Below are 23,150 nucleotides of genomic sequence, written 5' to 3'. Positions count from 1 at the left end.
GCTCATCCCTGTCGTTCCCCCTCCCGTCCTGCAGGGGGCGCTGTCCCCGCTCTGGGGGCGGAGCGGCGGCCCGGAGCGGGATCTCGCCCCCCGGCGGCCGAGGCGGGGGAACGCCGGGGCTCGGGGGCGGCTGTTTCCCGCCGGGCCGGTTTGGCGGTTGCCAGGCGCCGAGTTCCGGCGTTCGCCGGGAGCCGCCGGGAGCCCAGAGCGGGGGATGCGGCCGGGAGGCGGCGGCTGCGGCACAGGCGGTGCCGAGACATGGAGCGGCGCCGAGGCAGCTCCGGGCGGCGGAGGGGGAGGGCAGAGCAGAGCGGCGCTGCCCGGCGGCCGCTGAGCTCCGCTGAGCTCCGCCGAGCTCCGCCGCTCGGTCGCTCGGCCGCAGCCCGGGAGGAGCCGCCCTGGGGTCCCGAGGGCGGAGGCCGGCGGGGGATCCCGGGCGGGAGACAATGAAGCTCCTGAAGCCGACATGGGTCAACCACAATGGTGAGAGCGGCAGGTGCCGCGGGACGGGCGGGGCAGGTGCGGCGGGGCCGGCAGGGATGGGAACCGGGCACACACCGGGCACACCGGGCACATACCGGGTTACACACACCGGGTTACACACACCGGACACACGCCGCCTGCGGCTCCGCCGGGTCGGGTCCCCGAGCAGCGCTGAGCCGCGGCGAAATGGGAGCGGGGTCCGTCCGGGCCGGGGAAGATGGCCGCGGGGACACGGGGCGCCCCGAGCGGCTCCGCGCTGCCGGGCGGGACCGTGGTGCTGCGCTGCCCTTATAACCGGGCAGCCCGGCGGTACCGGCTGCGGGACTTGGGAGCAGTTTCCGGAGCACGCGGTGGGTGCCGCTCCCGCTCCGGGCGCTGCCGTCCCAGCCGCTCTCGGTTCCCGCTCCCGGCGCCGTGTGGTCACGGAGCGGCTGCACCCGCGGCTCCGAGCGCCGCCGGCCCCGGATCGTCCCGCAGCGCCGGGAATGGCCGCCCGAGCCCGGAGCTGTAATTGCCGTGTGGCCATCGGTGTGCGCCTGTAGCCGTCACAAGGAAAGTGGAAGTGCTTCGCCTGAGCCGTTTGTTTTGTCCCTGCTCCATTAATCAGAACCGATGCACCGTCTGCATCTCAGTCTCTGGCTTCTCACTCGAGGACTCTCCGGTCAGGGTGGCTGGGGGAGCCCAGCTGGCAGCAGCTGGCAGTGAACTTCTGGCCTGTGCAGACTGCGCAGATCAATGGCCCCGTGGCTGTTCTCTGTATTTCTTTAATGGCTGCATTATTTCAATATGGGCGTGTGTTTGGAAACTGCTCTAACTTCTGCTATTAGCTTGGGAACTGTAGGAAAGCATCCTCTGCAGAGCAGTGTGCTGCTAGGTTGCATTGTACAGGCTGTGTCTCAGTGGTGATGCAGTGCAAGGCTTTGGTAGCCCCACGTTTTGTCACCACTTTTCCACTGTCCTGCTGGGATGAGTTTGGGCAGGTCGGTGTGTTGGGCCGATGGTGAAACTGCTGGGCATTTCTCACTGGTTCCATCTGTGGGGTGTTAAGGTCTGTGACACACATAGAGCTGTTGGACATTCTCGCTCCCTCCTCCTTGGGGCAGGGAATGCAGCATCAATCAGGTGAGCTCAGGCAGGTGATTCTGATGTACCTGGGTTCCAGCTCCTGCAGGCACTGCTGCACTCAAGCCGTCCCCGTCACTTCTAACAGGCTGCACGTTCCTTTGGTCCCTCCCCAGAGATGGGGGTGGTTCCTGCTATGGACTCACTGTCAGTAGCTGCTGCTTCTTTTCTTTTCACTGCTGCTAAGAAGAGCTTGTTTCCCAGTTGTTGGTACATGAGCAAGAGTCATGATCGCAGGACGGCTCCTCTGTGTGCTGTTTCCTTGCTGTCATTCCTCCCTTCTCCTTTACCTGCTCAGTTTTGGCACTTGTACTTTACTGAACGTGCTGGAAGCAGTTGAAGGATGCTGTGAGATGACAGACATGGGGAGTCGGGGTCACAGCAAATTCATTCAGTGCACCCAGGCTTCTCAGCCCAGCCGCTGTGTGCTCCTTGTAAGAGCACTGCACGTTTTGGCTCTACAGGTTTTGGTCTCGGAGTTGTTAATATTGCTTTGCCTGAGTGCTTATTGGAAATACTTCTTCAACTGGATTTCCTGTAAGCTTTTTGCACTATTAATGCCAGTTTCTTAAATTTGTGCAGTAAGTGCTTGTTATCAAGTTCTCCTTACCTCCTTCCTTGCCTTGGAGCAGGACAGAACGTTGACAAGTTCAGTCTCCTGCATGGGACACTACTATAGATACTGAGCTGGGGTTTGGTTCTCCCCCCAGTACCCGTATGTAGGTGCACAGCCCTGCTGTGTGTGCGTGATTGGCACACAGCTGGTTGAGAGCCCTGGTCTGTAGCAATGGCTCGTGCTGAGCCCTCTTGGGAAGGAAATCCTGTGTGATTCTGAGAAACCTCTGCAAACCCCGAGGTGCCGTTTGTGTGTTACGGCTTGTACAAACTGGAGCTCGCTTTGTTGAAATGGAGGCACAGAGTTTATTATCTCTTCAAGCTGTAATGGTGGAAGGTAAATATTTAAATACATACGTGAGTCACGTAGGATGCTGTGTCTTGGATGGGCTGCAGGCAGAGTAAATAGAATCTCATTCAGATTGTGGAACTTTGCATAAAATTGTCTTTTTGTTTTAGTGATTACTGCATAGAATTAAGTAACAAACCATGTGATGTTGTATGGTCTGTCAGGAGGTGTTCTGGTGTCAGTGGATCTGGTGTGTTGCAGGGAGCTTCAAGAGCTTAAACTAGTTTAAACAATGTGCTGGTTTAATGTAAAGGAACTTCTGCACCTCAGGAAGAGTAAGATCAATGTTTGCTTCCTGACTGTGCTTCTCAAAGTACTCAGCCATTTATGTTGCATTTCAGATGGTAGGGAAAGAAGAATAGATTCAAGCACGGCCTGAAGAAAAGCCACAGCTAAAGCACAAATTGAGATTCATGTGGTTGAGAAAGGAGTGCGAGCGGAGAGCTGGCTTAATCTAGTGAAGGTCTTTGCTTGGCTGCCTGTAAAGCTCTTAAGGAGAATCACGTGTCAGTGTTGCAATGTGAATCCAAACAAAATAAACCTCAAAACAAGTCAACGTAAAGAAAATACGTGAAGCAGAACACACATCCCTCAAGCAGTAAGAGGTATTGGGACAAGGATTTTGTTTGCAGTTTAATGGCAGGGAAGCCAGATGGTATAGCTGCAGCATAAGCCTATAGCTGGAGAATCTAGTTACATTCTCCAGGACTTATCAACAAAGCAACAAAGACAGAAACCAAAACAAAACTTGCTTCAGGTCATCAGCTAATGAAGTACAGAAACCTGGAAGGAATTCCTTACCCAAATGTGATATTACCATGTTGGTGCAACTGTTGTGGTGTTACTTTGCTTTGAGGCATTTGGCATATCCTGCAGGATTGTGTCCTTTGTTCATCTCTGGTTTGTTAATGGCACAGTAACTTCCATCTACACTTCTAATAGCTGTTGTTCTTTTCTACTTAGCTGTATTTCTTATAATTACTGCTTCTAGAAGCAAAATGCCATTTGCCAACCTGAAGGGTCACAGATCTGTTGGCATTACTGCGTTCTGCTGACTGTGAAACAATTCAGCGTGTTTCTTCTTGTTCTCTGATTGCAGGAAAGCCCATATTTTCAGTGGACATTCACCCAGATGGGACCAAGTTTGCAACAGGAGGACAAGGTATGCTTATGCCCTGAGGAGGTCAGACCCCTGGGCCACAACAAACTCGTGCCCTTACAGTACTTCCCTCTTCCTGACCCATTTACAAACACAACCCTTATGTAACTGTGTCACTTGTTAGGATGTATAGAAAAGCCTGATATTACTGCAGAAGGTAGAGCTGCATTTCCTGGTCTATGCATCCTCTTGGATGTCATTTGGGCTGGTACTGCGATAGCTGAGTAGAGGCCATAATGGCCAAATCTCTTTTTTATTTGAAGAGGAGCTGAGTATTTGAATTACTGAATAGGAAAATCAATGTGTAGAAATGGAATGGCTCAAGAAATGAGTGCAGAATTACTTGCTGTTGTCATCCAAGTAACAATTTTGTTGGCTAAAATAATTGCCTTTTGGATTTTGAATGTATGTCTTCATTTGCTGTATACGGTTTTACTATATAAATAGTTGGTGCCTGTAGTTATTGTTACTTGAAGTTGTTATGTTGTTACATATGAGCGATTACTTTTATCACAGCTTTGTAACTTATTTTCAGTACAGTGCTTCTGTGCAACTGTATCAGAACAGCATCTGTAGTTCAGCGTTTCCATAGTCGCCAACCCCAGCAGTGACTGAATCCCCCTCTCTGTTCCACCCCTGTACCGAGTTCAGCTGTTTCGCCTCTCTCATGTATTCACATGGCTTCTCGTTCATCTGCAGGTCAGGATTCTGGGAAAGTTGTGATCTGGAACATGGCTCCTGTCCTGAAAGAGGAAGATGAAAAGAATGAAAATATTCCCAAGATGCTTTGTCAGATGGACAATCACTTAGGTACGTAGATGCACTTATTCATCTGTGCGGGCTGTTTGTTATTTGCCAGAGCATTCCATCTGTCTGTGATTACAAGAATCATGTTCTGTGCAGTGGTAACGAGCCATTGCATCCAGCAGAGTGGTCTCATGCTTTGGCTGGATGCGTTTTGAGGTATTTGTTAGAAAATGGTGTTAAGATTTGGAAAAATGCATAGAGAAATATAAGTACCACTGGAAACCTGTGAGCTTCTCTGGCTGGGTTTTCTCCAGGCAGTTTCCTTTGTTGGATGAATATACATCTTTCGCTTTTAAGTTATATTTATTGAAGATTCTTTTAACCAATTAATAGTTTTTTAAAAAATAAGGAGTTCCTCAAGTGCCACTGAAAGCTAAGTCCCAGTTCATTTGTCTAAGGCAGACAAAGTGCCTTGAGCAGAAAAACCAGACTGAAGTCCTAAAGGTCTCCTGGCAGGCGTTACCTGTTATCGATTCTGCCCCATTCTGGGAGAGTTTGTCCTCAGTTTTCATTTGACAAGCTTTCTTTTCTAAATTTTCAGCTTGTGTGAACTGTGTACGATGGTCAAACAATGGAGTTTACCTGGCTTCAGGGGGAGATGACAAACTGATCATGGTGTGGAAACGAGCCGCGTAAGCATGTTTCTTCCTCCTTGGTTTTGTATTTTGTTTCAAGCAAGTGACAATATGGAGTCTATTAATGTTTCTTCCCTTTGCAAGCATCTGATAAGCTCACTGCTTCCTGTGGTGTGATATCACATCACTGGTAGTGGAGAGTCAGCCCTTTGTTCCATCTCTTGGGCTGCAGCGTTTCTACCTGGGCAGTTGTGCTCTGGCTGTGAGTTAAGGCAGCATCTGTCCTTGAAGAAAACTTCCTGATGAGATCTGGAGGGTTACTTAAATGATGTCAGTTTTTGCTCTCACTGGACAGTATAAATTGTATGGCAACTACTTTTTTTAATAGCTGGAATTACTTTCTATAAACGTGTTTTGGTTTCAGCTTTGTATTGCGGGAATAACAACATGAAATAGAAGGGCGCTGTGAGGCTGGTTTTTCCTTAGAAAGTGTGTGAAAAACGTGAGGTGGTTCTGTTGGGAACTGTTTTTTTTTCCTATTTTAATTAGGTACATTGGACCCAGCACTGTGTTTGGTTCTAGTAGCAAACTGACTAACGTTGAGCAGTGGAGGTGTGTATCGATTCTCAGAAGCCATTCAGGGGGTAAGTTAACAGGCACAGCGTAAACATAATTTGTGTGTCTGCTTTGGAACACAGTGAGTGTATTACAGTATCTACAGTTCAAAGCGAGGCAAAGTACTCTGTATGTGCATCAGCACTTCTATAGTCAATAAGTATTGCATTTCTCTAAGACAGAAAAAATGTCACCCCACAAGTTCCTTTAAAAAAGATTTTTGGATTCTCCGTTGGTGTCTTATGTGGAAACTCTTTTTAAACAGATGTCATGGATGTAGCATGGTCTCCGCACGATGCTTGGCTGGCATCCTGTAGTGTGGATAACACTGTTGTCATCTGGAATGCTGTCAAATTTCCAGGTGAGAAATCTTACTTTTCAGATGTGCAAGTATATATTACTTTCCAGTAAACTTCTCTGTGGGTGCATTTCATTAGCAGTGCCCACGTGGCAATGGGTGTCTGCCTTTCACTTGCAATATGGTGAGCTCCCTCTTCCAAGTTTGGTTATTGATGATCACTGGATTCTGTGCTGCTGGAGACAAGTTATGCTCAGATTATTCTCCTGATTTTACAGGAATGTCATTATCACGTGCATTTTCTTTACCTTCTCTGCAATTTCATAATTATGTACTTTTGTGTTTTTTCAGTCACAGGTAGTAAAATACCAAATTTGTTGTGACAGTCTTTGGGTGCTGAAGAAAGTTGATGAATGTTTAACTGAAGTTCCAGTTAAACTGCTGCTTTAAAGAGGGTTTTTTTTGTTGTTATTGTTGGAACAGAAATTCTTGCCACTTTGAAAGGACATTCTGGCTTGGTGAAAGGGCTGACCTGGGATCCTGTTGGAAAATACATTGCCTCTCAGGCTGATGATCGGAGTCTGAAAGTGTGGCGGACAATGGACTGGCAGCTGGAAACAAGCATCACAAAACCCTTTGATGAGGTACTTGGGAATGTGTGACCATTCAACATGAATGCCTGCAGAGCAAATGAACGTTGTTAGAGTAATTCAGGTTCTGAGGAAGCATTAGGTAGTGTAGTTTGAATAGCATTGTTAAAATATCCGGTGGTAGATTCTAAAGGGGATGTGGAGGAAAACTTTCTCATGCAACATGTCATTAAGTCGAGACTCGTTGCCACTGAATGTTGTTGATGCCAGAGATGTATGTGGTTGTGGAAGCAAGTAGATGCCTAGAAAGATGGGGGTTATTCCAGGGAAGAGTTGGCACAAACTGATGTCATTGCTTTTGCAGTCTTCCTTATGCATCTTCTATTGGCCATTATCCGAAGTCTTAGGGGAAGGGATCTTTGGTCTGGCACCCTAAGGCTCTTATCTGATGACTTTGATCAGGAGGTCAAACTCCTGGGGAGAAACTGATGCTTAGTGAGTAGAGTGTGTTGCACTGTGACATGGCAGCATCACAGTGATAGACTGTAAATGGCTGAATACACATAACGTGTGGCAAGCTGAATCTCATTGTTAGCAGTTGGCGTGCTGCAGCCCTATGACTGACTAGAACTGTGATTGTTAAAGAGTGTGCTGTGTGCAAGAAGACTTGTTTTGTTTCCTTTGAAACTAGTTCTCTGGATTCATTTTTCCTCCTTTTGTCAGAGCTTCGTAAATTGTGCTACATCACCTGCATAAGTGTGGCCGAAGTGCTGAGAAGTGTTTGTGTTGTCTTTCTCTTATGGAGACAAAAGACTTTGTAACCATAATTTCTAAATCTAAAATTTAACTAGTTTGTGTTTAAAAAAATAATTATATGTATGTGTATGTACACACACATGTACATACGTATTTGTACATATGTAGTCAGACACACTTTAAGCTCTAGTATGTTTTTTTTTTTGGATTTATTTCCTTAGTGTGGAGGGACAACACATGTGCTGCGTCTTAGCTGGTCACCCGATGGTCACTATCTTGTTTCTGCTCACGCCATGAATAATTCTGGACCTACTGCTCAGATCATTGAGAGGGATGGATGGAAAACCAACATGGATTTTGTGGGGCATCGGAAGGCAGTTACGGTAGTGGTGAGTGAATGATAATAATTTATTCCTGAAGTAAAACATGTAAGATGTCCTTTTGGTAATTGTATTCACCAGTGGGACGAGAGAGGGAGACGGGTGGCAAGGTTAGTAAAGCATGTGAAGTAAAACATGGTGGTGTTTAATAAATTTCAGCTTTAATACTGGAAACAATCAGCCTGCTCGTGTGATACGAGAGCTGGATGCAGGTGAACATGAAAAGAAGGGGGAAATACAGGAGCAGGTTAGCAGTGTCAGAGGCCAGCTTTGTTAGCTGCTCAGTGACTGAGGTTTCTGTTGGGTTCATGATCATTAGTAAAGCTGATGTTCTTTGGCCAGGTGTTCAGACCATCCCTTAAGTAAGCATGTGGGGCTCTTTCAGTGCTCTGACAAAGCCTGGCTGGGGACTTCATTTCCATGAAATGTTTTTCACTCTTAACTGGAAAGCTTGTTTTTAAAGCAGATGTACTAAAGTACGATTACTGTAATAAAGTCTGTGGCCTCTCACTTGTGCAGAAATTCAATCCAAAAATTTTCAAGAAGAAGCAGAAGAATGGGAGCTCTACCAAATCAAGTTGTCCCTACTGCTGCTGTGCTGTTGGCAGTAAGGATCGATCTCTTTCTGTCTGGGTAAGTGTGTTTGCCTTCTTCGATTAAAGTGTAGGCTTAGCGCAAAGGTCATGTGTACAGCATTAGGTCTTTTACTTAGATTCATATTCAGATTTTTTTATTCTTGGTTCTGAGAGGATTAAATGGGAGAAAATAAGTGGATTGGTAGTAGTTTATTTCAGGAATTCAGCATTCTGGAGCCAAGAACAACTAAAAACCAATGACAGAAAATGTGGTGGTGGTAAAGGGGGGAACCGTTAAGGGGAATAATGTTTTACTTTAGCTAATAAACATAATTCAGCCCTATTTCCTTCCAGTGTCTTTACTTGTTCTCCATGTGAGACTGAAAGAAAAAGACTGTACTATTACTCCATACTTAGTCCACCTGTTTTTGTTAATTGCTTATAGAGTCTAGTTTTGATAGTCTTGCTTTTTATAGGTACAAGGAGAGTTCAGCAGGCACAGCACAGCTGTTTCTAAGCATATACGTCTCATCTTTGTGCTCTTTTCTGGCTTCAATCCCTGGCTTCTGCCTTTGCTGTGAAAATCAATGTGAAAGTGAATGAGCTTTTTAAACATACTTTCAAGTTTTCAATTTCTGGTTTAGATTTTTGAAGTATATCCCAAACTCAAATTATTATTCCAGCTGAAGAGAGTGAGTATTCTCACATCCGCCAATGCAAGCAGGTTATTTGGTAACTGCAGAGAATAGAGAACAGGTTTAGCTGATTGTAAGGCTTTATGATGATATGCTAACTGCAGTCTATTGTTCATAGATTCCAGGGTGGTATCTATTCATCAGTCCTTAAATGCATAACACTAAATCTTTCTGACCTTGTTACCAGCTCATACGCATATCCAGTATGGTATATTGGTATATTTTATTCTATATTTATACTATGACTTCATGTAGGGAGTCTGTTGAAGTTTCACTAGGTATTGTACAGATGCAGTTATAGGCAGTCATTACCCCAAAGAGCTGGAGGAATGTATACAACACAGACCTAGGAGGGAAGCGTAAAAGGACCTGCTGAAGATGACATACTTACATCTGTGTACCAACGAGCACTAAACTTTCTAGATCAGTTTGTCTTCTCCTCCTTCATTTTGCTTGTGTTATGTGCTGTAAACATCAAGTTCATTGGCTTAACATTAAGGAGATTAGGATCTCTGATTTAGAGCAGCATACTGGAGTTTTCGTGTTCAGTTCTTTATTACTAAGCTGAACTGTAAGTGTAGAAAAATCCTCCTTATGAGTATTTGTAAGTGAATTTCCCTCTGCTATTGGCAGGCATCACTTACTGGGCAGGTGGTCTGGGTGAAGACACGAAACCTAATCTGTCTTCATCTTGTGCTGGCAGTTTGCAACATCCTTATCTCAATAAAGCTTAGAATAGAAGGTGTCTTAGCATGTGTGGAATTACTTTTTGAGTGGTGGAAAGCTCTATGACTGCAGTAGAAGGCCTAAGCTGGTGAAGACATTTTATGTTTCAGAAAGGAGGGGAAGATTGAATGTCAGCCTTTCTCCTCCAGAGCTTTCTGTGCTAGTAAGGAGATAGCTAACCTGACCCTTCGTATATCACACTGTCAAAGATGCAGCTGTCTCTTGGCCTAGTCTTGTTTGGTTAATACTGTTAGACTATGGGAAAGTATTAATGTGGTAATATTTGTGGTAGTATTGAACTTCTAAATTTCTAATTGTTGTTTTTTCTATTTTCAGCTCACGTGTCTGAAAAGACCTTTAGTTGTCATACATGAGCTGTTTGACAAGTCTATCATGGATATCTCCTGGTAAGTTGATTTCTTACAGAAGCCAGAATGTTATTGTCAGCTTTAGGCAGGTGCATTACTAGAAATTCATTGAAATAGTACATTTCTGCTGCAGTATCTTTGGTATCGTGACCTTAGCTGTTATCATGGGTTCACTTCAACGTGTGCAACATCAGAACTGAACAAAACCTCCTGTATTTAGGAAGTGATGGCTGTGGGTCTGCCTCACTGTCAGGGCAAACAAGCATCAAAGGCCTAGGTCTTAGGAAGGCAAAAGGTAATGGTTCGTCATTCACAACAAGACCCGATTTACAGCTGATACACATACATTTTTCTCTCATTGTGTGCAGTGAGTGCTTCAGATGATAGATATTCTTTTACCTACCTACAGAAGGCTTTCTGTGGTGCTGATCGTGTCATGGCTTGTACTGTTCTAAAGTCACCTTCACATCTTCAGTCTCTGATTTGCCTTCTTTCAAGGATGTGCACACAGACCTTGATGTCCATCAACACTTTTTCTCCTTGCTTTCCCGTTTCTCTGGTTTCATCAGTGTTTCCTGCAATAAAATACCTTAGACTAAATGTGTTTTTTATTCTAAAATTTACTACATGGCCCCTTCATATCAACAAAAAAGAAATCAACAAAGACGAATCTTTCTTTCCTTCAGGACCCTCAATGGGCTCGGTATCTTGGTGTGTTCCATGGATGGATCTGTGGCATTTTTAGACTTTTCCCAGGATGAACTTGGAGATCCACTCAGTGAGGAGGAAAAGGTACAGGAAACACTCCCGAGAATCTGTGATCTTATATGAGGGGTGTATTGATTCAATTAAAGTACTGGAATGTTTATAGAAGTATGCAGTGAGTGATTTTCCTATTGCAGAAAAATGTGTTCTTGTTTATTTTAAAAACATTACAAGGAAATGAATTGATGGTGTTTGCTTCTACTCTGGAAAGAAAGTGTAGTTGGAAAACATCCTCTTACTTACACATCATTATATGTTTCAAATAATTATTTGACCAAGGAAACAAGGAGTGGGTGCTTCAGAACACTTTAAAATTACTCTTTGACTTCCTTATATGCAAACCTTTTAAAACTGATTTGCTGTTGGCTGTTTTTAACTCTTATTGCTATTAGCAACTAAAGCTTTGAATTCTAATTAATGTACTGATTTATTATTAGCTCAAAACATAAAGAAAGGAAAAACTGATTAATTTATAAATGATAGAAGACATGTATCAAGTCTTTCCGTTAGATTTGTGTGGTTCCTTTACATCACAGCTAGTGATGTCGTGTTGGCAGCTGTAGTCACTCTTTGTCTGGTACGCTTCTGACACTTGCAGAGCAACATTCATCAGTCTACGTATGGTAAAAGCCTAGCTATAATGACTGAAGCTCAATTGTCTACAACCATCATTGAGAATCCAGAGATGCTCAAGTATCAACAGAGGCAGCAGCAGCAGCAGGCAGAGCAGAAGAACTCATCAATAAGGGAAACATCTGGGGCTGCAGCCACGGCTCCCAAAGTGGCAAGCATGGTCAATGGAGAGAGCTTAGAGGACATTAGAAAGGTAGGTGCTCTTGGGCAGCTGCTTTATAGAATCAAATAGAAAGTCAGTAAATAGCAAATGTTTGTAGTAAAAGAAGTTCTGCAGTCTTGTTCATGTTGAATAGATCTGAAACTGGAAATGGCTGTGCCTGAATTAAAAATGAAAGTAATTTATGCTATGTTATAACCTGAAAGCAGTAATCAGAACTAGAATCCACTGTATTTTGTAACGTATGAACTTAAATAGGATTTTGTATTTTTTTTTAAAGTTATCTTTCAAAATATACTGGTAGATTCAACCATCACATGTGCAGTAACAGCCTATTTATCAGAAATAATGGTTACATGTATTTCCCAACAGAATCTGTTAAAAAAGCAAGTTGAAACACGAACAGCAGATGGCCGGAGAAGGATCACACCTCTCTGCATAGCTCAGCTGGACACTGGGTACATTTGAAGTAGTTTCTAAAATCTCTATAGCTATAATGTTTTGTTAATAGATGAGGCTAACTCTCATTATCTGCCCTTGTAGAAGAGTGAACACTACTAAAGTATTGCAGATTCATATCTGCGTTAATTCCAGCTTTATGGAATCATAGAATTGTAGAATTGCTCAGGTTGGAAGAGACCTTAAAGAACACTGACTCCAGCCACAACCTATCTTTATTTGTATATGAAAAAGGGCTCTGGGAAGTTAGTTACCTGTGGTTTATTTAGGCTGTCTGTCTGTTTGTATGTGTGCTTTTGTATATATATATACAAAATGTGTGATGAAAATCTCTGCATATGGCAGAGGGAGAAACGGGATGAGTTTTGATTAAAATGACTTTCTTTCCATTATTTTCAAAGTGTTTTGAAGAAATCTATTTACTGTTTGTTTGTCTTTTACTTAGGGATTTTTCTACAGCATTTTTCAATAGCATCCCTATATCTGGCACACTGGCTGGCTCAATAATGTCTTCTCAAAACAACCAGCAGCTCATGTCATTAGATTCTAATGCAGCAAATTCCCTTAATACTTCAAAGCCTTCTGCAGAGCCAACAGCAGCCAGTATAAAACCAACAGATGATGCAGCCAATAAAGATAGGTCAGTATTTGCAGAAGTTTTGTTTTTCACTTATATGGTTTTAAGTCTTGTTTGTGATTTCGTCATCAATCAATCATTACAATAATTTCCTTACCCCAGAACTTTAAGAATCTACCTGTGGGCGTTTTATTAGTATTTGGTTACTTACCTTGTGATGAATTGGCAATGAATAAATTCATATGCATAGTTCTGAAAATGAACTCAGTGCAATGATATACCGTTGACTGTGTGCTAATGCTCTGACAAGGTAGCTTGCTTATAGAATACTGAGTCTTTATTAGTAAATAAGTTTTCTTTCCAGCAGTGAAAGTAATGAAGTTTGATTTCCACTGATTTCTGTCCTGTGTCCCCTAAATCTCCCCTCCTCAAGCGCAGTAATATTTCTTCCCTGCATTAACAACTCCAAATGAGAGAGAGCATAGTGACTGGCTTTGTCAGTGCATGAATACTGAGTTGACAGTGTGTCTTTCAAATTAATTATGGAAGAAATAAACTTTACTTGCTTTTTCCTCAGTGGTAATGCTGATCTTCCCCTCCTATATATATATATATTTATAGCATTTGAAGGAACACAATGTCATCAAAATCTCTACTACTCCATTAAATTTAGTTGAAAGTGGTCATAAATTAAAGAGTGAGTGGGGAGGCCATGAGGAATGATTGACAGACAGTCATTAAGTCTCCTTTTCTTTAGAAATTGGGCTTCTAACTGCTCTTTAATGCAAACCTCAGTTATCTTAGAGCCCTCTGTTCCCCTGAATAGACTGAAAAATCTCTAAAGTAAACAGCTATTCAAATAACAGATCCCTGGAATGCTTTAGTGTGGGGAAAACACATTCCTCTGTCTTAGTCATGCTTGGAAAAGGCATAATAAATTGTTTGGATTCTTCAACAACAAAATTAAAACTTGGCATGGAATGTTTCAGCACAAATTCCTTGAGTGATATACAGTGGAATATAATCTTACAAAGGAAAGTGTTCAATAATCTGAAGCATGGATAAAATCAGAAATCCCAGTCATTATTTAAAATAGCAAACCTTTCCTTTTAGGAATGTCAGAACCAGCTAAAAATTTAGTTCCTGAATTAAAAATACCTAAAGAATGAGCTAGTTATGTCTCTTAATGTAGATATATCTAGATTAAGCAGCAAGATCTTAGCTCAGAGATGCATTGTAAACAGTTTTTGAGAGTAAAAAAAGCTTAGAATATATTGAAATATGAAAGGTGAAAAAGCATGTTATAATTCACGTATATCTATGTATATATGGGTGAAAAGTTTTGAATATTATTTCTAGCCAAGGTAATGAATGCTTGCTGGTTATTATGGGCAATGTAGGTTACAAATATTAAATTTCTTTCCATCCTTGCTCTCATGTCCCTTTTATTAACAGTGTAAATGCTACCTCTGTTTCAACTGCTCCTCCTGCATCGTCTTCCTCTGTGTTGACAACTCCATCCAAGATTGAACCTATGAAAGCATTTGATTCTAGATTTACAGAACGATCCAAAGCCACCTCAGGGACTGCTGTCGTAACAAATACAAATCAGGCTGTTGTGGACAGGTAAGAAATAGCCCGGAGCACAAAAAAAGTAGTAGTAGTAATGTAGAGTTTAAAAGCTGATTGTCTATGATTCTAATGCTGTGGAAATTCTTGGGTCTTTTCCAAAACTGGGATGAAGGAGAGAACTGGAAATGGGTAAATTCTTTGCTACAATTATTCCTTTGTACATTTGTGTCTCTGGCACGTGACATGGGGCAGACTCTTCAAAATACTCAGTGTTAAAGCTCCCATTACATGAGGCTGTGTGCATGTTCGTGCCTTCATGTGTGGGTACGTGCATCTGTGCTCCCTAGAAGACAAAAATAGCCAGTCTGTGTCCATGTGCAAGAGTGAGATTTACTTTGAGATAAATGACAGAATGCCTCTGCAAAGGACGTGTCATGCCTGGAAGGCACACAGAGAAGACTCTTTGATTTTAAGTTTTTGTCTGACTCTGGATCCCCGTGATCTTTATTTAAAAAATAAAAAATAATGAAAGGGCTTGTGACATAATGTGTTCTGGTGCAAGTATTTCCACTTCACCAAAATAAATGAGGAAAAGGGTCTTTACTAGGGTATAATGTCTAATGAGTTCATAGGGATTTGTACACTCTCTCCTTTAATTTTGTTGTATTCCTCAAATCCAGAATGGAGCGTTGCAGTCACTTACATGGTTTGTAGATACGCAGCTTATGTTAGTCAGAACTGAATGGCGCAATTTTGGGGATAGACAGTACAATGACAGATGAAGGCCTCTTTTAGTAAGCAGAAAGTGTAATGTCCATCGGAGGGGAAAAGATGGGAAACTCTTATACTTTAGAGTGCTGGATTATTTTTATCAACCCAGGGAAGAGAACTGATTGTAGCTGGAATTTAATGCTGAAATAAAATACAGTTTTTGGAACTGGCTTACTTGAAATGTGTTTGCTTCCACAGACTGAAGGATCAGAATTTAATTAAAGACAATAAGCCCAAGGATATTCTGGAGAGTAGCAGTGACAGCGAAGAGAAGATTCCAGCTGCTAAACCACTCAGTGCACCCAAGCGAAAGCTGGAACTTGAGGGAGAAACAGTAGAAAAGAAGAAAAAGGGAAGACCTCGAAAAGACTCCAGACTTGTACCAGTAACTTTGACTGTTCAGGTGAAATAAGTGAGATTCATTATGACTTCCAGTGTTCCTTTAACAAAATAAGTCATTTGTTCCACTGAGTCAAGTAAATACCACTAATGTAGGATTCCTCAGAATTTTTAGCTCTCCCTTTTCCTTGCTTTGAACCCTGTTCTGATTTAAGATAACCAGCAGGTTCATATGATTCAGCAAACACGTATCCTTTACAAGGATAAGCAGAGATACTCATTAAATGGAAGCAATTGCTGAGTGCTGATAGTCTGCCAAATCACTGTATGGAATCAAAGAAACTCCGTTAGTTTTTGGTATGGGTGTAACGTAAATGGTTATGACTTCCCTAGGAATTGTGGAGCACTCAGTTACATTGGAGTTTCCATCATTTTAGGAATACGTATCCTTGAATGTTCAGAGCTTGGCTTTTCTGTGAAATGCACTGGAACTTCCATTAATTAGTTCCAACTCAATTTTAAGTTTAGTTTTCGCTTAAGTCTCAGAAGCTATATTGAAAATGCATTTATATCACTAACGTGACACAGAATATTTTCAATGAATCTTATGTGGGATCTTTAAAAAGAGTTTTTCAAATCCATTTATGTTGTAGCTTATCTTCGTTTTTAAGCCTTTTTTAATGGATAAATATCTGCTTTCTTTTTCCAGTCCCCAGCTGCACTGGCTTCTGAAAAAGATGCTGCTTGCATCTCAGCACCAGCATTAGCACTTAAACTGCCAACCCCAATCCCACAGAAATCGTTTACTTTGCAAGTAAGTACAGCAGTATTATTTGAAGTAATTTTAGCAGAATACCACACTTCAATGCTTTGTTAATTTGGTGTTTGAATCTAATGGAATTTGTTGCTTTCTTTGAGGAGTTGCTTTTCTCTTCCAAGAAGTATTTCGTTTTTCCTTTTTCAGGTAAGTTCAGATCCATCAATGTACCTTGAAGTGGAGAATGAAATGACCATGGTGGGAGGTTCCAAGCTGAGCAGGTTGAAGTGTAATCGAGAAGGAAAGGAATGGGAGACAGTCCTCACCAGTCGAATTCTCACAGCAGCTGGAAGCTGGTAAGAGAGCCTGAAGGCCAGAAAATGTTTTAGAGGTATAAGAGCACACTTGAGAAGAAGTGAATTACATACAAAAATAAGTGTTTGCATTGTGCAGATAGGTGGAGGCTCTAGAAGAATTTTTATCCACTAATTTAGAAATTTTGATTAACTGCATCACTTCTGTTAGGGATTGATGTGACTATTTTTGCTTGGCTCATGATATCCTATTTCTCTTCCACCTAACCTGCTCTTACACAGTGATGCTCTCAATCTCTCAGTCTTGAGACCAATTTCACTCCAAATGTTAGTTCTGTTTTAATAGAGTCTTGTAGCATCATGAACCCTCATAAGCTGGTAAGAAATGTTATGTATTTACAGTTCTTTAACTTTCTTTGTTATCACTGAATATATCGTGGTAACACAGTAGTTAGCACTTGAGCAACTGAAGAAAGATTTGAGACAAAATGCTGTGTGATATAGAATTTTTCTTAACTTGCTTTATGCTGATTTTCTGATGGCACCCTGAGGTTACTAATATTTGTAGTTAGTACTAGTGTCTTCTATCACACTGCCGTATATAGTTGAAAAAATTAAATAAGCTTGCAAACAAGGAAAAAAAAGCAGCAGATTTCAAAGTTAAATACTTTTTTAGGCCTGAAGAAGACCTTGTGTGTACCCAGAGTTTTACTGGTATTTCCAACTATGCCACTAAGTGTATTAAAGAATAGCACCTCTACCTTCAAACCTTCTGCCTATCGCCTTCCATCACTATGGTTAAAATAAACAAAGGAGATGTGGAATGCATCTAAAATGGATAACATGACCGCTGTTGGCCTTTCCTTTTGGTGCCTAGGATTTTGTTAAAAGCTATGATAGTTACAACTGGAACTGGTTCCCTGAAAGTCTGGTAACCCAAGAAGGCAGTGTGGCTTTATGCAGCTCTCATTAATTGAAATGTAAAAGTTTATTTTGGACTTTCTTTTTCAGTGAGATTGTCTGCGTAGCCTGTGAGAAACGAACGCTGTCGGTATTTTCGGCTTGTGGTCGTCGCCTTCTTCCCCCTATAATATTGAATACGCCCATTTCCACCCTACATTGCACGGGTTCTTACATCATGACTCTCACCACCGCTGCTACGCTCTCTGTTTGGTAAGTGCCATGTTTGCTTGCAGTGGCTGGCTGGACTGATTTGTATGGGTTACTCTCTTCAATTGTTGACTTGATGCATTCCTGTTGAAACTGCGGCTTAAAGCCAGATCTGAACATAAATCCCATTTTGAATTCAAGATGAAGGCATAATTGGGCAGGACTTGAATCCTGAATCTCTGTTCTAAGAGGGAACATAATGTTCAGGTTGGTACTATGAGGGAGATAGTAGGAGATAGTAACTTCATGCTGACCATGAATCTAAACAGCTTCCCTTGGGTATGTACGGAATGAATTGGGTGTGGGGTGGGAGAAATATGGTCTCTTCTGTCATACTTAGTCAATGAAATGTATGGGATTTGGAGTTAAAGTACTCAAGGCATCTTTTAAAATATGATGGTAGAAACTGCAGTAGTTGTTAGATTAAATCTAGTATCTCATACAACTGTAAACAAGTCAGAGCTGCTACAGGCATTATTTGGGCTCTCAGGTTGCTGTTATGAGGATTCCTGATTTCTGCCCTGATGTGAGAGCTTTGAGTTTGCCAAAACGATTTTCTCAGAGCAATGGGGAAAACGACAACAGTAACTAGTATTGATGTATGTTTGTTAAATGATTTTGGACGCTTCTGTTTGTAAACTGCAGACTTTTCCTTTCGTGATTCTTTTTTAGGGATGTTCACAAGCAGACAGTCATTGTTAGAGATGAGTCTTTGCAAACAATACTATCAGGTAATAAAGAGGGTCATTTGCCAACCTTTAAGCCCAGCCATGCTATTTAGTCACATTTATGACTATGCATACATACTCTGCAAGTGTATTATCTTAGTGATGAGGAAAAAGGGTGGGGGAAAGGGTAGTTTCTCAGAGCACACTGTCTTCTATTCTAGCTTTAATCCTCTCAATACAGATCACAACTAACTTGACAGGTATTTGTTCCAGCAGTCTTTGAGAACAACAATTACTTCACCTTTTTCTGCTGGTTGCTAAGGCTAAGAGTTAACAGTGGGTAGTATATTTTTCTTAGCGTGATGAATGTATGCGAGACTCAAAGTAATACCTTGCTCTCATTTGATTTGTAGGAAGTGATACGACAGTGTCTCAGATCTTGCTGACTCAGCATGGTATACCTGTCATGAGCATGTCTGATGGGAAGGCGTACTGTTTTAATCCTTCTCTTTCTACGTGGTATGTTTTACATGTGTGCCTTTTATAACCTAGCTGAGCACGTATTCTGGTTTACTGTTTCACTCCACATTTTGAAAGTTAGAGCAGTGCCCCGGGGCTTAAGTGTGCTTTATTTGTTTAGATAAGCTGACAAATTGCATGGTGAACTTCCCAGGCACCAAGGAGCAGGGGTGGACTTCCAGGCAGAATTCTGACCCTGCTGCCTCTTTGTTTGTTTATACTACAGCTTTGGAAACATATGAAGGAGCAATCCCTTTAGTCATCGTACGAATTTAAACATGATAAAGCAGCGAAGGTTATTTTAAATATTCATGCCATTTACCTCTGAGCTGTCTGGAGGTCTAAACTTAGTGCCATTTTGAGCCACTGATTCCCTCGGCATCTCAAACTTAGTGAAAATGATATCCTTGATTAGGTGTGGAAATGTCAGCTGTAGCTGTCAGCTCCCTGAGTAAGAAGGAATAGCTTAAAGTCTGAAGGACGTCAAAATGTGCCATCTGTGATGACCTGTGCAAGGGCTGGGGGGACCTGGCCCTCCCTCAAATCAAGTTCATAATGCAGAAGTTGTTACTTGGGGCGTTTGCCACAGTCTTTGTTGTGGGTGTGCCATCTCATGTGCTATAAAATGCCAGACAGTGATTTTCCTTGTGCTTTTCAAAATAAATTCTGCATTGTACTGCATGATCCATCCTGTCAGCTCTGGGGCTGGGAGGGACGTTTCCATGAGAGAACAAGAGGAATTTGCACAGACCACAACCGTTCCAACTCAGTGTCCAACTGCCGAGCACCTCTGTGATGCACTTGTGGTCATCTGTGAGGCAGAACTAAGCTGTGTCAGCTGGTAGCACTGCTTGCTCTCTTCAAACTTGTCTTTGCTTTGTTTGCTGTTTTCCAGGAATCTTGTCTCTGACAAACAGGACTCCTTGGCACAGTGTGCGGACTTCAGGAGTAGTTTACCATCCCAAGAAGCCATGTTGTGTTCTGGGCCCTTAGCTGTAATACAGGGACGAACATCAAAGTATGCCTTTCTTTGCTTCATTTCACCAGCACCTTTGTCCTTTTCTTCCTGCTACTTTCTCACATGCCTGAATCAGTGAGATGTTCCTGAGATGCTGATCACACTGAAATGCATCAGCAGCTCATGGAGTGTTTTTATTCTTTGCACATTGTAGTCTGTATTGCAGTGCTGTTCTGAGGTTATTCAGGGGGTGGGAAAGCATGCACCAAAATTAATCGTTTTGTATGAGTCTCCTGTTTATCGAGTGGGTGAAGTATTTGATGATTCTGCACATGTAATATCTGTATTAGCGATTAGTGGTGACACCTGTCATTATCCCAGTGGAGGACAAGGCAGTTTGCAGGGAAGCGCTGCCTTTGTCACTGCCGGCTGGAGCCCTGGAAGCAGTAGGTGCCTCTGGAAGTGAAGTGCAGGACAGTGTGTTACAAGAATAATTTTGTCTTAAAATAGCGTGTGATATTATGGTGCCATGTTAAATTGTCTTTGGTTTGCAGTTCAGGAAGGCAAGCTGCCAGATTGTTCTCCATGCCTCATTTAGTGCAACAAGAAACAACACTTGCATACCTGGAGAATCAGATAGCAGCAGCGCTCATGTTACAATCCAGTCATGAATATCGCCACTGGCTCCTTATCTATGCACGGTACCTGGTTAATGAAGGTGAGGCCCAGCGTGCTACGCTGCCTTTACAACTCGTTTTTAAGAGGCTCCCTGTTCACTCTGTGTGTGATGTATGATCACACTTAATCTTCACGTGCCTGGAAACCAGCTGAAGCAGGTTTGTTTCTGGTGGTGCTCCAGTACCCGGGAATCCTATTGCATACTGTGAAGATTATGGTCTGGGGAAACAGTGCCACCTATGGGGCCTTGAGCATAGGCTAGAAATGTGCAGGGTGTTGATTGGGCTGTGGTATGTGTTATCTGGCTGCAGCTATAGGCACTTCAGAAGCAGCAGCACCATGTACAATGTGAGATGTGCGTTGTGGAGCAGGAGAACTGCTCAGTCCTTGATACTTACACCAGCTGTGGAGAGTTTGATTCTGTTACTTGCACTTTATACTCCACTTTGCATTTGAACACTCGATCGGCTCGTACTGATGAGTCCCATTCACTATAAATTCTGTGAGGAAAATGATCCACGTAGAGGATTGCTTGAATCCATTTGATATTTGGGAACATTCTTTATGCTGCTATACTGAGCAAGGCTGACCAACTGGTGATGGTTTTGGGGATTCTCTGTATCTCTGCCCGCTTGTGTTCCCAATCCAGTCATTCCCATTGTATTTGTTCAACCACGTGCCATCATTTTGCACAGTGGGGATTGAAGTGGCGTTAGGCCTCCCACTGCTGTGCTGGCAGGAATGAAAGTAAGCACACTGATTCTCGGCCCCTGCTTCATGTCATACAAGAGCCGGGTGAGTTGTGTTCAGTTCGTCTGGGGTCAGATCATGTGTTTAAAGCAGTTAAACCTGGGAAAGCCTTCACTAATTGGGAAGAAACATCTGCCATTTCAGAAATGCTGCCTGTCCGCCCTACCTTATTCTAGATATCTGCAACTCTGTTTTTCTTGAAAACGTTGTCAGTTAAATTGTGGAGAAGTTTTATTTCGTGAAATTCTTCTGATCTTATTTCTAATAAATTTCAGGGTTTGAATATCGTTTGCGAGAATTATGCAAGGATTTACTGGGTCCAGTCCATTACTCAGCTGGAAGTCAATGGGAATCAACAGTAATGGTGAGTCTCGAGGGAGTTTCCCATGGAAATTGCAGGATGTGGATAAACAGCGTAACTTAAAATATGGTTAAACTTAGTAGCCATAGATTAAAATGGCTTTTTGCTAATCCCGGAACCCTTTGCACTCTCTAGTCCTATCCCACAAAAAGGCTCCTTCCTACAGCACTTGTATTTATTTCGAGTGAACCTGCAGACTAATGCTCAGCTCCACAGGCTCTGTTGCTGCTGGCTTAAACGCCGGTCAGGTGAAGCAGAGCTACAAGTTCAGGCTTCTGCATTCTTTGGAGAGCATCTGTGAAACAGCAGCGTGCCAACAAAACGCCTTCCCCTCTTAGAGGCTGCAGCAGCTCCATGAGTATACAAACTTAATGACAGCTTTTATTTTGAGAGCCAGGCAAGCAGAGTAAGAACTTCAGATGTGCAGCTCTTCCCAGACAGGAAAAGAAATGCATGAATCTTAAACGATCCTATGGATTACATTCCCAATGTGAAGCAGCACATTCTGAGGAAGCTTTTGTGTTGTGTAGCTTGTATTTTTTGGTTTGTTTTTTTTCAGGGTTTACGAAAGAGAGAACTCTTGAAAGAACTTCTTCCTGTTATTGGACAGAACCTCCGCTTCCAGAGGCTTTTCACAGAGTATCAGGAGCAGCTCGACATCTTGAGAGACAAGTAGCAGTTCCCCAGCTTTTCCCTGAGAGGCCTCGTCCGAGAGAAACTGCTGAGCAGCGTAACGTGGGGACGGGACAGGAGAGAGGAGAGGAGAGGGAAGGGAGCCCGCGTAGTGTGGGACTCTGTTGGCGGGCAGTGCTGGGGGGTCCCAGACGCTGCAGGTGACCTGCGTTAGTTGTCAACATCCACGAGTGGATCTGTGGAAATGAGCGGATGAGCGTAGAGAGTTTCCCAGGTGAAACGTGACCAGCAAAGCTGTGACCAGCAAAGCTGTGGCCTCTGGTTCTATGGAAAGGTGTGTGGATGGACGCTGGGGGGTGGGGGTCCTTTTGGATCTGATCTCACTTTAATATCAAAATCAGCTGAGAACTGTTGATGGGGTTTCTTGGATGTCCTGTGAAAAGCACAGTACTTCAGAGTACACTGAACAGCGTATTTAACCCTGTGTAGGGTTTTTTTGCCTAAGGATTTATTGAGGCTCAACACTATATTGAATTAGATGAATGAGCCGCATAAAAAAAGAAATTTCCTAAATATTACGGTATTATGCAGCCAATAGACTCTTTCCTGTGAATATAGTGACGATAATAAGAGGCTGTTCTAACACATGGACTATTTTTGTACTAGAATTTGCTAACTTGTGATATGGGGTTTTATTTGGCCAATGATCAGGCTGTCTCTACAAAGTCACCTGGTAGGAAATCCAACTCGTTGCAAAATAATCCGACCAAATTAACACGTCCTCATCTGGTTTGTAATTTTTAAACGTTTGTAAAGGGCGCCGGGGGCGGGAGGGAACCACGGGCGGCTCGTTTTGTAAGTGCGGGAATAAACGAAGACGGCATTGGTTTAAAAAACGCAACGAGGCGGCACCGTGGCCTCCAAGTGTCGTTACGGACGGTGCGGGCGGCTCC

The 23,150-nt window shown here is 42.7% G+C and overlaps 1 protein-coding gene across 1 annotated transcript; it reads left to right on the top strand.

The window, feature by feature from the left end:
• The first annotated feature begins 72 nt into the window (after positions 1-72).
• Positions 73-23,098, top strand: LOC107321032 (protein HIRA). The gene is made up of 25 exons (XM_015877522.2): positions 73-483; positions 3,669-3,731; positions 4,428-4,538; positions 5,077-5,167; positions 5,660-5,754; positions 5,991-6,086; positions 6,507-6,667; positions 7,591-7,758; positions 8,269-8,382; positions 10,082-10,152; positions 10,800-10,905; positions 11,477-11,704; positions 12,044-12,129; positions 12,576-12,770; positions 14,163-14,333; positions 15,249-15,453; positions 16,099-16,203; positions 16,354-16,502; positions 17,472-17,633; positions 18,303-18,361; positions 18,712-18,817; positions 19,713-19,835; positions 20,330-20,493; positions 21,479-21,567; positions 22,124-23,098. Exons 1-25 carry the CDS (start codon positions 447-449, stop codon positions 22,238-22,240), a joined length of 3,072 nt encoding a protein of 1,023 aa, XP_015733008.1. The 5' UTR covers positions 73-446; the 3' UTR covers positions 22,241-23,098.
• The last annotated feature ends 52 nt before the right edge of the window (positions 23,099-23,150 follow it).

This window comes from Coturnix japonica, chromosome 15 (genome assembly GCF_001577835.2).
Source record: "Coturnix japonica isolate 7356 chromosome 15, Coturnix japonica 2.1, whole genome shotgun sequence".
NCBI lineage: Eukaryota > Metazoa > Chordata > Aves > Galliformes > Phasianidae > Coturnix > Coturnix japonica.
Note: the sequence above shows the minus strand (reverse complement) of the source record. Positions and strands in the feature narration are given on the sequence as shown.

Excerpts from the sequence above, each read along its gene's own strand:
- LOC107321032 (XM_015877522.2), top strand. The coding sequence starts at position 447 with ATGAAGCTCCTGAAGCCGACATGGGTCAACCACAATG. Across the intron at positions 484-3,668 it reads GACATGGGTCAACCACAATG|GAAAGCCCATATTTTCAGTG; the intron begins GTGAGAGCGGCA and ends CTCTGATTGCAG. Across the intron at positions 3,732-4,427 it reads GTTTGCAACAGGAGGACAAG|GTCAGGATTCTGGGAAAGTT; the intron begins GTATGCTTATGC and ends GTTCATCTGCAG.